Here is a 13,845-nt window from a genome sequence, read left to right on the forward strand (position 1 = left end):
GCTTGTAGAAGCATTTCTGCTTTCAACTCTACAGGTACTGCATAAGCCATCAAAAATCTTCTCTGCCATGAATTTCTGCAGCCATCCAGGTTGGTGACCATCACTGCCTCCTGTGAGAGGGAGTCCCATAGTCCAACTATCTGCTGCATGGAAAAGGACTACCTCATTTTTAAATTTTTTATTTATTAAATTTTCATATTACGTAAAAAGGGTAAGACACCCTTCCAATACAAAAGGAAAAAAAACACATTAACATAAACATATATAAACCTATATCCTTCCCCCCCCTCGTGAATTCCCATCACCCCTACCCTATCACTCCCCTCCACCACACCTCGACCTCCTTAACTTTTCATTTCAGTACTCTCGTTGCAATCTTTATGCCATTGAATTTTAATCTCCTAATTGGTTTTATCCTTTCCACTTTACTTTAGACTAAGCATATCAACGACAGAGGATGGGATGGTTGGACAGGACGACAGAGGATGAGATGGTTGGACAGTGTTCTCGAAGCTACTAACATGAGTTTGGCCAAACTGCGGGAGGCAGTGAAGGATAGGCATGCCTGGCGTGCTCTGGTCCATGGGGTCACGAAGAGTCGGACACGACTGAACGACTGAACAACAACAACAAGCATATCAACAGGGGCAGAGCAAGGCGGGGGCGTTGAGGGCGGCACGCCCCCTGTTCCAGCCTGGAGGTGGGGTGACACTCGGCGCCCCCCCCACGACTCCCAAGCCGTTGCCCGGCACCACTTCCGTGCAGCGGTTGCTCGCACGGCAACTTGTAAGGTCGCAGCGTGTGAGCAGCAGCACAGATGGGCGTCTGTGCTGCTGCTCGCGCGCTGCAGCCTTACGAGTTGCTGCGTGAGTAGCCGCCGCACGGAAGTGGTGCCGCTCACACCCGGCATCCGGGATGGACTGCAGAAGTGCAAGGCTCGTGCCCGGCAGCCTTGCGAGTTGCCATGCGAGCAGCCGCCGCACGGACAGGCTGCCGTAGCCCGTCCGTGCGGCGGCTGCTTACGCCCGGCAGCCCAGACGGACTGAGCTCTGTAGCGCGCATGCGCCGTGACGTCATGATGCAAGTGCACTATGGAGCAGCACCCCGCCACGGGGTGTGTGTGTGTGCCCCCACGTTTGCAGCTCCCGGTGGCAAAGCGGCTCCGGAAGCCACTGCATACCAGCATGTTCTGTTTTGAACAGTGTTTATTCAGTTACAGGTGGGTAGCCGTGTTGGTCTGCCATAGTCAAAACAAAATAAAAATTTCTTTCCAGTAGCACCTTAGAGACCAACTAAGTTTGTTCTTGGTATGAGCTTCCATGTGCATGCACCCTTCTCCAGATAGTGTTTATTCATACAGTCTTCAAAACATTGCCATTCGGATCTAAGTTTTTGGTTTGTCTGCCTCTATGCAGTTAGCTTTGCCATTTCTATGAATTCAGTTAGTTTGTATAACCATTCTTCTTTCATGGGTATTGCTTCAGTTTTCCATTTGCTAGCATATATTCTCCTGGTGGCTGCTGTAGCATATAAGAAAAATCCTTTTGTTTTCTGAGGTATGTCTTTTATAAATAGGCCTAATAATTATGCCTCTGGTTTCCTTTTGTATAGATGTATAGGCAATTTTTTTTTTTTTTAAATGTAGTATAAACACCAACAACTGGGAAACACTGGCCTGCGAGTGCTCCAATTGGGGAACAGCCTTTCCCAAAGGTGTCATGGGCTTTGAAGACACTCAAACTCAGGATGAAAGGGAGAAATGCGCTAAGAGGAAGGCACGCTTGGCAAACCCTCACCGTGATCAACTCCCGCCCAGAAACCTATATCCCCATTGTGGAAGGACGTGTGGATCCAGAATTGGCCTCCATAGTCACTTACGGACTCATTGTTAAAACCGTGTTTATGGAAGACAATCTTACTCGGCTACAAGGGATCATAGAAGAAGAAGAAGAAGAAGAAGAAGAAGAAGAAGAAGAAGAAGAAGAAGAAGAAGAAGAAGAAGAAGGAGAAGAAGAAGTTCCAGTTACAGGTAGGTAGCCGTGTTAGTCTGCCATAGTCAAAACAAAATAAAAAATAAAAAAATAAAGAAATCCTGGTATCTGAAGAAGTGTGCATGCACACGAAAGCTCCTACCAAGAACAAACTTAGTTGGTCTCTAAGGTGCTACTGGAAGGATCTTTTTATTTTTTATTTTGTTTAGAAGAAGAAGCTCTGTCTCCACAACTGGATGCAGCAATACTTTTGAATACAGTCGCTGGAAACCACGGGGGGGGGGGGAGATTAGCCCTTGTGGGTTTCTCACAGGCATCTGGTTGGCCTCTGCGAGAACAGGAAGCTGGACTAGATATCACAATTGGCCTGATCCAGAAAGTTCTTCTTCTGTTTGCCCAAGGACCATAGGCTCTCCAGGGTTTCAGGAAAGGGTTTGTTTCAGCCCCACATGGCAGTGCCAGGGACTGAACCGGGGACCTTCAGCACGCGAGGCAGATGCGATGCACCTGAGCCAATGCAAAAGCCTCTGCAACTTCTGCCGTTTGACCCCCTAAAACAACCATTGCAGCACAAAATATATATGATATTCACGAAATCCATTAGAGACAGTCACAGCGGTGAATCTTCTCCCTGTCCCCCCACTCCCCTCCCCACCAAAGGTCCCAAGCTAAGCAGCTTCATGCGTGTAATCTGACAAGGACTGCAATCAACCCTCGGCAGTGAATCCTATCAGCATTTCCACACCGGCGGAGAGGAATGGCTTGTTTTGGGAAGACTTGCGTGCCGAAGAAGCTGGAATGCAACGCAGTGCAACACGAACTCCCTGGGAGTTGCCTCTCCACACCCCCCCCCCCCCGATCCCTCAGCACAGAGCATAGGCAACCGTTGAACTCCAAATAACCTTTGGACTTTCTCTCACACACTTCCCTGTTCATTCACATCAAGGAACGCAGGTTTGTCTTTCTGAAGGGCGAGTCAGGAAGGAAGGAAGGAAGGAAGGAGGAAAAGCGGAGAAATGGAAAGAAGCAATGGGAACAGCGATATGCCCTTTCTCTTCAGAGACCCCGTGTTTTCCTTCCACAGCACCAAAAATAATGCTTACCATTACGTGTGCATCATCATCATCATCATCATCATCATTTTTAGAATTTATATACCGCCTATACCGGAGGTCTCAGGGAGGTATAAAGACTAAAAACAGCGTGTAAAACCACAAAATGCATAATAAAAATAAAAAACAACAACCCAATAGCCCCCCCCAAAAAAAAACATTTTAAAAGGGCATAGGATGTAAATCAGATCACTATGTTTAAAAAAGGAACATTTTTGCCTGGCGGCTAAAGGTGTGTAATGAAGGCGCCAGGCAAATTTCCCTGGGGAGAGCATTCCACAGACGGGGAGCCACTGCAGAGAAGGCCCTGTTCTCGTGTTGCCACCCTCCGGACCTCTCGAGGAGGAGGCACACGAAGGAGGGCCTCGGAAGATGATCTCAGGGTCTGGGTAGGTTCATATGGAAAGAGGTGGTCCTTGAGGTATTGCGGTATTAATTTACATAATCAATGTCATAAAATCTTAGAATGGTAGAGTCAAGATACCCAAGGGTCATCCAGGCCAGCCCCCTGCAGTACAGGAACCACGGCTAATTTGCATGCCTATTTATTTATTGCATTTCTATCCCACCTTTTCTTCACAGAGCTCAAGGTGGTATAGATGAACACACCCCTCCTTATTTAATACCCACAAGAAACCTGTGATGTAGGTTAGGCTGAGGGTGAGTGACTGGTTCCAAAGGTCTCTCCCAGGGAGCTTCATGGACATGCGGGGATTTGAACCCTGGTCCTCCTAGTCCAACACACTAACCACTACGTCACATTGGCTCTCTCAAAATAGACTATCTTGCCATGAAATTCCCTTCACAAGAATTCAAATTCTTGGTGTGGTTTAACTACCAATCCCTCTTCACAGGGAATTCTGGGAATTGTAGCACTGGGAAGGGCATAGAGGCTGCCTAAGAACTCTCAGCTCCATTAACAAACTACAGCTCCCAGAATTCTTTGGGAGAAGCCATGAGCTGGCACTGCACTGCTTTAAATGTATGGCATGAATGTGGCCTCTCTTCATCAAATGGTAATTTCCTTAGGGCAGAGACACGCCTGTCAGCTTATGCTGCTCTACAAGGTACTATCAGGGACCCTGATGGTGTACATGTAGAATGTGTCAGGATATGTCCTACACACAAGTAGGACCTTGGCAGAGACACATGCCCGACTGGCATGTTCCCTCCCTCCTGGACGATCATTCGGGAGCTTCATAAGCATTCCTCAGGCCGGACATCACAGCGACTGATGCCAGAAGACATCAGCACACTTAGGGATCCGCAGATGTTTGCACAGTTGCATAAGAGAACTCAGCATTTAGGCTAATCTGCTTTATTTACATATAAATACACACAGAGCACTTCAACATGGCTCCCTCTCTCTCTAGCATCAGACAGCAAAGAGAGAGAACAAAGGACAATAGTCCCACTTCAGGGAACAATCCCATGACTGCACACGGGGAACGAATCTCCAACAGAATGTGCGCACCACAACAATTCTAACAGGATGCTTTCCTAAAAGATAATCAAAGCCAAAAGAATTGGCACAATAAGAAAGTGTTGCTGTTTTGGGGAAATCGGGTCCTCCATTAAAAGAGGGCACGTGTTGCAGTGTGACCGGCAACCGGACCCAGTGTTGTGGGGGTATTTGGAAACTAAGGCCACAACCCCTGATAGGTTGGTCCCGTGTTGCTGGGGTGAAATCTGACCAATGGGGCATCGTAAAAAGCAGCAACGTGGGACCTATTTAAGCCCATGCAAGGCTGCTGAGCTTCCTCTTTGGGGCCTTTCGCATCGGAACACCCACCCACCTCACCCTATATTCAGGGCTTGCGCTTGACCTTGCTATGCCGTCGTGTGTCGCCTGCTTTTGGGGCGGCAGGAATTTCCCCCTCTTGGCTGATTGGCTGGTACCATTTGGGTTTTTGCCTGCCGCGTAGCAATCAGTCACAACTTGTAAGTTGTGGATAGGCTCTGGTTCAGGTGATAGTTGTGACACATGATGTGGCCATGCCTATGCAAATGCAGGATATTCAGGTACAGGAATCCAGGGACTCATTGGTTTGTCGGTCCCCGAAAGGGGTCCGGCTGGTGCCCGAGTCCAGGGGACATCAGGGCAGCTGATAGGTACCCCTACCAGCAGCTGTCCCTGGTGTTCATCCTTTTCTGTCCTATGAACGTGGCTCTGGGACAGGGCTGCTTGCAAGGATGCAGGGAGATAGTCAAACCGGAACCTATGCAACCCCTCACTTGGTTGTAATCAATAAAGTTGTGGCCTAAATTGTGCCAAAACCAAAACCAAATATCTGTCTCTTTTGTGAATTTATTTTTGGAGGTTAAAGGTCTAAACACGCAAAAACAACAACAAAACTCCCTTCCTTTTTTTAAAATATGGGTTGCCCAGGGGAGACTTGTAAGCAGAAGGGATTTCGTGGTTCAGTTGCCCATTAGTTACAGACAACAAAACAAGATGCTCTTTCATTAGGTAGACTCTAAGCTGTAGTCTAGGAAGGTTTCCCAGTGACCTAGCTGTAAAATCAGCAACTTGTTCTCTCCAGGATGCTATGACCTGGCACAAAACCCTACGCTGTTCCCTGGAGCTGGAGAAGCTGGTATTGCATGAAGAGTGTGAATTTCAAGCTGGGGACTTTTGGTCACACAGATGGGTATTAAGCAGAGCAGCACCAGAAGATGCCATATACTGAGTCCGGCCATTGGTCCACCTAGCACATACTGTCTCCCTTGATTGGCAGAGACTCTCTGGGGTTTCAGGGACTAGCACTGAATATCACCTTCTGAGACCATTATCTGGGAAGAGCTCCCCCAGCACATTGGAAATTATTTTTTATTTATGAAGAAAATATTTAAACAAACCTTTATTTAAAAAAAGAAACCCAAAACAACCCAAAACAGAAGCATTTCTGCTGGGCAAATTGCAAGTGAAAGTAAGAGAATATTCCTGTATTCAACATCGGCAGCGAGAATCTTAATTGCAAAAAAATTGGGGGTGGGGGGGAAGATACAGTGGTACCTCGGGTTACAGACGCTTCAGGTTACAGACTCCGCTAACCCAGAAATAACGCTTCAGGTTAAGAACTTTGCTTCAGGATAAGAACAGAAATCGTGCTCTGGTGGCACAGTGGCAGCGGGAGGTCCCATTAGCCAAAGTGGTGCATCAGGTTAAGAACAGTTTCAGGTTAAGAACGGACCTCCAGAACGAATTAAGTACGTAACCAGAGGTACCACTGTAGTACCAACAAAAAAAGAGTGGAAAGATAAATTATTTGATTACCTTGAATTGGTCAAAATGACGGATACAATTAGGGGACAATCTAAACCAGGGGTAGTCAACCTGGTCCCTCCCTATTGATGCATCTGATCACACACTCTGGACTCATGATGTTCACCTTCCTCTTTAGCATTCAGCATGCCTTGCTGGTATTTTAATGGTCGTGCTTGCACCCAGCCAAGCTATATTGTCCGCCCCCTCTCAGACCCAGCCCTTCCCTTTGGTCCAAACTGTTCAGCTCCCCATCATTGCCCTTGAGTCCGGGTGTCCTCCAAACAGCTCTGCCAGCCCGGAAGCAGCTCCTCTTTTGGGAATCGGCACGACGTGGCTCCCATTCCAATCCTGACACTCACGCCTCGTATTATAATAAAAGCCGGGATGAGCAAGTAAACAAGGCAGCGGCGGGGTGAACGAGGGGGGAGGTAATTAGCTAAAATACTAAGAGGGCGGCTACCAGGGAGTTGTGTGACAGGTATAAATGATTCACGCGCTCGCACCCTTCCGAAGCACCTTCCCGAAAGCTGAGGCGGTTGCAATGCCAAGAGAGTTTTTGCAAATTGTGGGGGGTTTCTCTCTGGAACACTGTGCACGACCTGTGTGCTTATTAGCAATCTCAGTAAAGCTGGCCGGTTCGTAGGCAACACACCCTCAAGGAGCACTCAGCAAATTGGCTGGTCTGATTATTATTTTGGGTGCATCCCATTTGACAGACAGCAGGATGTCTCCTCACCCCCCCCCCCCAGCCTTCTCTCTCTCACTCACTGTCTCTCTCTTTCTATATATATATATATTGCAAAGGCTTGCATAGTTCAAGTTCAGGGGCTAGAAATCCTTTTTCTCACACACACCCCATCACATATTTCCTCTTCCCCTTTATCATGAGGTTAGATCAACCCACTTTTGCAAGGCTTCTGTTGATGAGCAGGAGACAGCACTTGCAATGTTAACAAAGGAGTTTGGGGGCCACTAAGTGCCTGCACATCCAGATGGGGTTGGGGGACAATGCAGAGGCAGGGGAGGAAGATCTGCCCAGCTCTTCCAGAGGCAAAGGCACCTACCAGAATTTAATCAACATTGCAAATAAGTTAACTAGCCTGGAGAACTGCTGAATATCACAGGTTGTCACACTTAGTCCCCTGACGACATGTAGCTGACATTTTGTTGAAGCTCCGTTTGGATACACACGCAACACAACTCCAGACCACAACTCCAAAAGCGAATGCATTTCACATGTCCCGATTGCCAACTGGATGGGATCACAAGACACATCTGCTAGGTTGGAACTGCTGTTTTGGACTAGCAAACCCACTAGGTGAGACATGTCCAACTTCTCTTCTCTCCAGAGTCCCAAAATACATTTTGCCACATCAACTGACCCCCTCGTAAGCAATTATGCTCACTAATAAAACTGGTGCCATCTCGCAACAACACCGTAACGATGCAGCTGGATTTCATAGCAGCCAAGATTTTAACGACACCTAGATTGCACACAAGTGATGAAACATTAAAGTGTGCAATGCACCTTTGCTTCTCACAACACTGTTCCTCTTCCTTACAAGTGAGACTGTAGGCTATTATTTTATCACACCTTGATTAACATTTGGCTGGACCAACAGGGACAAGATTAAATGGTGCCAGGCCAGTTGACCATCATTTGGCAATATCCAATTTCACTTCCTTCCCAAGTGGAGAGGCCCCCTTTAGCAAATGAAAAAGGAGGCCAGAGAGGCAGAAGAAGGATAAAACTTTCTGCCCTAACCAACCGAGATAGCAGCTCAGACTTAAGAGAGTTGAGCTGCCTGCGGACAATCATTGCTACAGTCAAGACTGCTAAACTTCGTTAAGTTGACCATCCAGAGACCCACTTCTTAACAAGACCGTTATTTGTTTCCCGAGCAATCGTTGGCACCTACCTGCCTTTAAAAATCAAATAAAAATTGAATATGAGCAAAAGGAAGGCGAAGTGAAGGAGATTTAATAAAGAGCATCTTTGCTACAGAGGGAATTTTGCTTTGGCAGTGATTGCGTTACTAATTGATCCGCGCGTTGCCCAAGAGCAGCCAGGGACAACAATTACGTGCAGAGCTGGGGGCTAAGGAAGAAAACACAAAACACAACTACCTCCTCGGCTCTCGCTGTCCGCTGGTTTCACCTGGATCGGTCTGTTCATCTGTGAGGAGACACAAGGAGAGAGAAAGGAGCACCGTTAGCAACAGCTTCAGAACAACCTGCGCTTGGGTAGGGGCTGCAGAAAGATATTTCACCAGGGTTGAAGGCATCTCTGCCATCGGTGATGTCCTTCTGTAAACATGGGGCAGAATTTCTATGATTCTGTTGCGTAGTTCAAGCTACTGAGAATCAAAAATATATTTCAAGAAGGAAGGAAGGAAGGAAGGAAGGAAGGAAGGAAGGAAGGAAGGAATCTCTAATCCAGGAATAAGGAACTTTTTTTAAGCCTGAGGGCCTCATTCCCTTCTGGCTAGCTTCTGAGGAACCACATGTCAGTGGTCAATGGAGCCAGAGGCAGAACCAGAAAAAGGAATAGCTGTAAATGTTACCATCACACAATTGACTAGGTTCTACACATCCTCTATCCTTCAGCCAGGCATTATCAGGGTTCAATGACTTATTCCAGCTAGGAAAAAGCTCTCAATGAGGGTGTGAAGCTGGATGACTAAGGAGTGTGGCCCAAAAAGGCCCGTGGCCTGATAAAGAGGCCATGGGGGGCCACATTCTCAACCCGCTTCCCAGTTGTTGTTTTTTTACTCCAGTAAGAAGTTTGAAACTTTGTGACGTCGGCAAAACCTCTGCTATTATTTAGGAGCCCTCTGGTGACTGAAGCAGTTGAGGTGCAAATGAGTCACAAAAGAGGGTCTTCAGGTTCAGTGTAGGCATATATGTCCGTCCACCCCCCGTTCCAACCACATTCCCAGAATGCCCCCCCCCCGGGGGGGACTTACATTAGCCTCTGCTCAGCCAGCTTCTACATTTCTCCAAATTTTGCCACACAGTTCTCCAACCAAGTGTACGAAAACACATTGATTAGGTAAAATGTGCATTAAAATGCACATTTTTTTGGAAATAATATCAAAAGGCATTATATTAGGTAAAATTGCTTTCCAAAAAATGCATGCATTACAAGAAATTTGCACTAAAATGCTTGCATATTTTTTTTACGAGGTCTTTTTTATTATTTGCAAACTGCTGTGGACAGGTGGAGAACTGAATGGAAGAGAAACACCAAAACAGATCTGATGTTCTCTAAAGTGCTGGTTTACACATTAGCCCACACCAGATTATTTTTCTATAACTAATTTCTGTACACTTGAAGATCTGCAGCCAAATGGCTGAACTTGCTCCATTAGAAAGCATTGCATTTCAGGAGGTACAGAAGTTAATCTATGGCGTTATCTCCATAATGACCCATCCGAAGGTGACACTATTCACTCGGTGCTGTTGTCATCAAGTGAAAAGCACCCATTATAATCACTGGGATTCCCCACTTTTTTCTCAGTGTGTCTGAAATCGGGGAGCAAAGAATGAAGCCTTCTAGAACAGCAGTAGGAAGAAGATAGATCAGGATACACTCTGGGTGATACGAAGCAGAACGGTAATATTTATGGTTCCAAAGTATTATGTAAAAAAAAAAAAATGGCAAAGGACCCCTGGACTGTTAAGTCCAGTCAAAGGCAACTATGGGGTACAGCACTCATCTTGCTATTCAGGCCGAGGGAGCCAGTGTTTGTCCACAGACAGCTTTCCAGGTCATATGAACAGCATGACTAAACCACTTCTGGCACAACAGGACACCATGGCGAGTGCCAGAGTACATGGAAACACCTTTCACCTTCCCACCACAACAGTACCTATTTATCTACTTGCACTGGCATGCTTTTGAACTGCTAGGTTGGCAGGAGCTGGGACAGAGCAACGGGGAGCTCACCCCATCAGGCAGATTCGAACCACTGATCAGCAAATATTAAACAAAGGCAATAACAAAACACTGCCTCCCCTCCCCAAGTTAAAAGGTAAAGGTAAAGGGACCCCTGACCATTAGCTCCAGTCGTGTCTGACTCTGGGGTTGTGGTGCTCATCTCACGTTACTGGCCGAGGGAGCCGGCATACAGCTTCTGGGTCATGGGGCCAGCATGACAAAGCCGCTTCTGGCGAACCAGAGCAGTGCATGGAAACGCCTTCTACCTTCCCGCTGGAGCGGTACCTATTTATCTACTTGCACTTTGACGTGCTTTCGAACTGCTAGGTGGGCAGGAGCTGGGACCGAGCAACGGGAGCTCACCCCGTCGTGGGGATTTGAACCGCCGACCTTCTGATCGGCAAGCCCTAGGCTCTGTGGTTTAACCCACAGCACCACCCGCATCCCTCTCCCCAAGTTATGCTACTGAAATAATAATAAAAAGCCGATAACAAGAACAGTGGAATTTTGTTGTTGTTTCAAAGGACAGTGACTTGAACACAAATCCCCAAATCCTTCTAGCTTTGCTCCAGGAAAACACTGAATCATTCCCACCAGCTTGGAGTCTTCCCACCTCTGATCCCAAGCCAGGAGTCAAGCCACTTGCAATTTTTTTTAATGCAAGTGTGATTAGAACTGCAGCCACACTGCATCTGAGCACGTTCTCCCTCTTGAGACACAGCGATGGTGAGAGCGGCTCAGCCCTCCATCATGTTAACCTACTTGTCAGCCACTTTCATAGCTTCTAAATGCTAAATATGTTTGCAGAGCAATTAGAATAAATCTAGATAGTGGTTATGAAATGCCTTCCGAAACGCTACCACCACTAAAGATGATAATAACAAGGGAAAGAAAGAAATGGCTCTGATCTCACCGTCTGACAGAGACCAGCAAGAAGGATCTAATTCTGGCGAGTCTACAAAGAGAGGTCAGAAGGCTGGAGGGATGTGTCGAGGGGTTGTCTGTAATGCCATGCTGCTCCTTGGAGGAATAGCTGGCTGGCCGTTGTGCAGAAGAATCTGTCACCGTCTAAGCTCCTCCTGACTCTCCCACTTTAAAACAGGAAGCTGCCTTTTGCCATTGGTCCAGCTGGCTCAGAATTGTCTGCACGGACTGGCAGCCGTTCTCTAAAGTTTCAGACAGAGGACATTTCCAGCCCTTGGAGGGCTGGAAAGGAGGACATTCAGCCCCCTTGCTTTGGGGGGCTGAACCTGGGACCTTCTGCATGCAGAGGAGATGCTCTTCCAATTACTTGTGATCCTCTCCCCTAGAAGTAAAGTCAGATTCTAGTTTCCACAGTTCTGCATAGAGGCCTGGATTAAACAAGAACATAGGAACCTGCTGGCGTCCCACAATGGAAACTTCTTTTGCAAAATAGGGAAGGTTTTGAAAAACTAGAGGTTAGATGTCATCACAGCCTCCAATTAAACTAGTGAGGAAACAGAGAGAGGAGAAGGGTGCCTGGACCCTAGACCACCATGGACACCGCCAATCCCCTAGAGGGATGCCTCACTTCACCTTCTGGAGGGCAGACCTGCCTAAAACACCCTTCTGCTGCCTTGCAAGAGATCTCCTGGACCTCAGCCAAGACTAGTGTCACCTGGATGAAAGAGTTTCAAGAGGGGGGAAAAAAGGTATGAGAAGAATTGATTTTTGCACATTCATTTATCACTAAGAGTTACGACTCCCTGTGTTCTTCTGGTTTGTTTGTTTGTTTGTTTTAAATCTTACAAACCTGAATGTCAGAAGTGGAATAGAAGAACATTTTTCTACATCTGATTGGCTATGTTGTATTGTGATGTCACCACATCCAGTGTGGTGCAGTGGTGGGGGAAAGACCCCAGTTCGGATCTCCACTCAGCTCTAGAGGGACCCTGGATCCTGAACTGAGTTGAGCTGATTTGGGTCACCTCAGGATTTAACCGGAGCAGGTTGAGGTGACCACTGATCATCCTAGGGCTGTCAAGTGGTGGATAATCATTCCCAGCTCCTGACCACATGTTTCATTTGGATTCAAAACCAGTTCCAGGCTCAGATCTGGGTTGTGTCAACTCTGGATCATCTGAGCTTGGGTTGGGGCTGCTCTGAAGAAACAGATCAGGCCCCAATAGGCTTCTGTGTGGCCACTGTGAGAACTGGTTGCTTGATTGAGATGGGCCCACTTTGGCCTCATCCTGCTACAGAGTTCCTTTTATACTCTTAATTATGCACACCACCTTGCCCTTCTTGGAGACAGGGGTGGGTAAAAATAAATATGTGAGAATTTATCCCTTTCAATCTTGAAATACGGTGTGTCTGTTTGCGGTGTACCTGCACATGGGTGGGATTGGACTGAGATGGCCTTTGCATCACCCCCTGGCCACAGAAAGTCTTGTTCCAACCAGCAAGACCCTTTCAGCAGGAGACTCTTAATCTTACGGTCATGGGTTTGAGCCCCATGTTGGGAGAAAGATTCCTGCATTGCAGGGGGTTGGACTAGATGATTCTCCTTGTCCCTTCCAACTCTGCCATTCTGTGACTCTATGCGTCGCACCCAGAATGTTGCAAAAGCTTCTCAGGCTTTTCATACATGGGGGAAGATTGAGTTAGTTGATTATAATGCTGAAACATCTGCCTGTTTTTGGCCATTCCATTCACACTGCAGTACTTGTTTTGTGGCTTTTTTAGCAGCCATATCACTGTGTGGTGCTAAATTTCACGCACACCAGTTGGGCATGGAGTGATACAACAATAGATGTCACTTGACAATTTATTCCTCGACTCTCTATCCTCCTGTGTGCTTCTGTTCTCCCATGATTCCCGCCCCCCTCCACAAAGTAGCAGGAAATAACTGTATTGTGGTATAGCGCCCCAAATTTTGTCCTGCAATTTTCCGGGTTAAGGGGGCTGGAAACAGTGTTTTGTTTTTTTCCTGGAATCAAATAACATGGCAATGAGTGCTAAGTATATTCCATTAAGTTGGCTTTTACGTCGAGTGAAAGATGAAATACAATGCAGAAATCAACAGGTAAGGAAATGGGACAAACTTCTGTGTGAATGCAGCCTGAGTCAGGCATCATGGCCTGTCTCAGCAAATAAAAGGCCAGCCTTTGCACCTGTTTTTTGCCATTCACCTGCTGTGATTCCTCCATTGTAGGGGGTTGGAGCTGCTGACCCCTTGGGTCACTTCCAACGCTGCAATTCTATGATCACACCTCACGCTACAGAGCAGGGGCTGCTCGTCTTTGGCCAACGACACCCCTAGCACGACTGCAAAAGTGTCATCCATCACAAAGGGCTCATCAGACACGTGCAGAGTGCTTCTGAGAAGAAGGCTTTCTGGCATGGGGAGAGCGGCAGAAAGGACAAAGGGAGCTGTTTTCAGTAGAAGGCAGAGGGGTGGTGGTGGTGGAAGCAAATAACCTATTGAAATTAATAAGTAAAAGCTGAGTGTAATTTAATGTACACTACGATTTCTGCACTTGACAATTCTTTTATAGAGCAAAGACACGCACA

The 13,845-nt window shown here is 47.0% G+C and overlaps 1 protein-coding gene across 10 annotated transcripts in view; it reads right to left on the minus strand.

The window, feature by feature from the left end:
• CELF4 (CUGBP Elav-like family member 4) overlaps positions 1-13,845 on the minus strand; it is a 772,591-nt gene that overhangs the window by 294,821 nt on the left and 463,925 nt on the right. For all 10 annotated transcript variants that reach the window (XR_004427551.1, XM_033164061.1, XM_033164056.1 and 7 more), the window contains exon 3: positions 8,499-8,547. Coding sequence is in view for 9 of the 10 variants with exons in the window: in XM_033164061.1 (XP_033019952.1) it covers positions 8,499-8,547 (49 nt within the window). In the remaining variant the exon portion in view is untranslated. The remainder of the gene's footprint in view (positions 1-8,498; positions 8,548-13,845) is intronic.

The sequence above is a fragment of the Lacerta agilis genome, chromosome 11, assembly GCF_009819535.1.
Source record: "Lacerta agilis isolate rLacAgi1 chromosome 11, rLacAgi1.pri, whole genome shotgun sequence".
In the NCBI taxonomy this organism is placed as follows: domain Eukaryota; kingdom Metazoa; phylum Chordata; class Lepidosauria; order Squamata; family Lacertidae; genus Lacerta; species Lacerta agilis.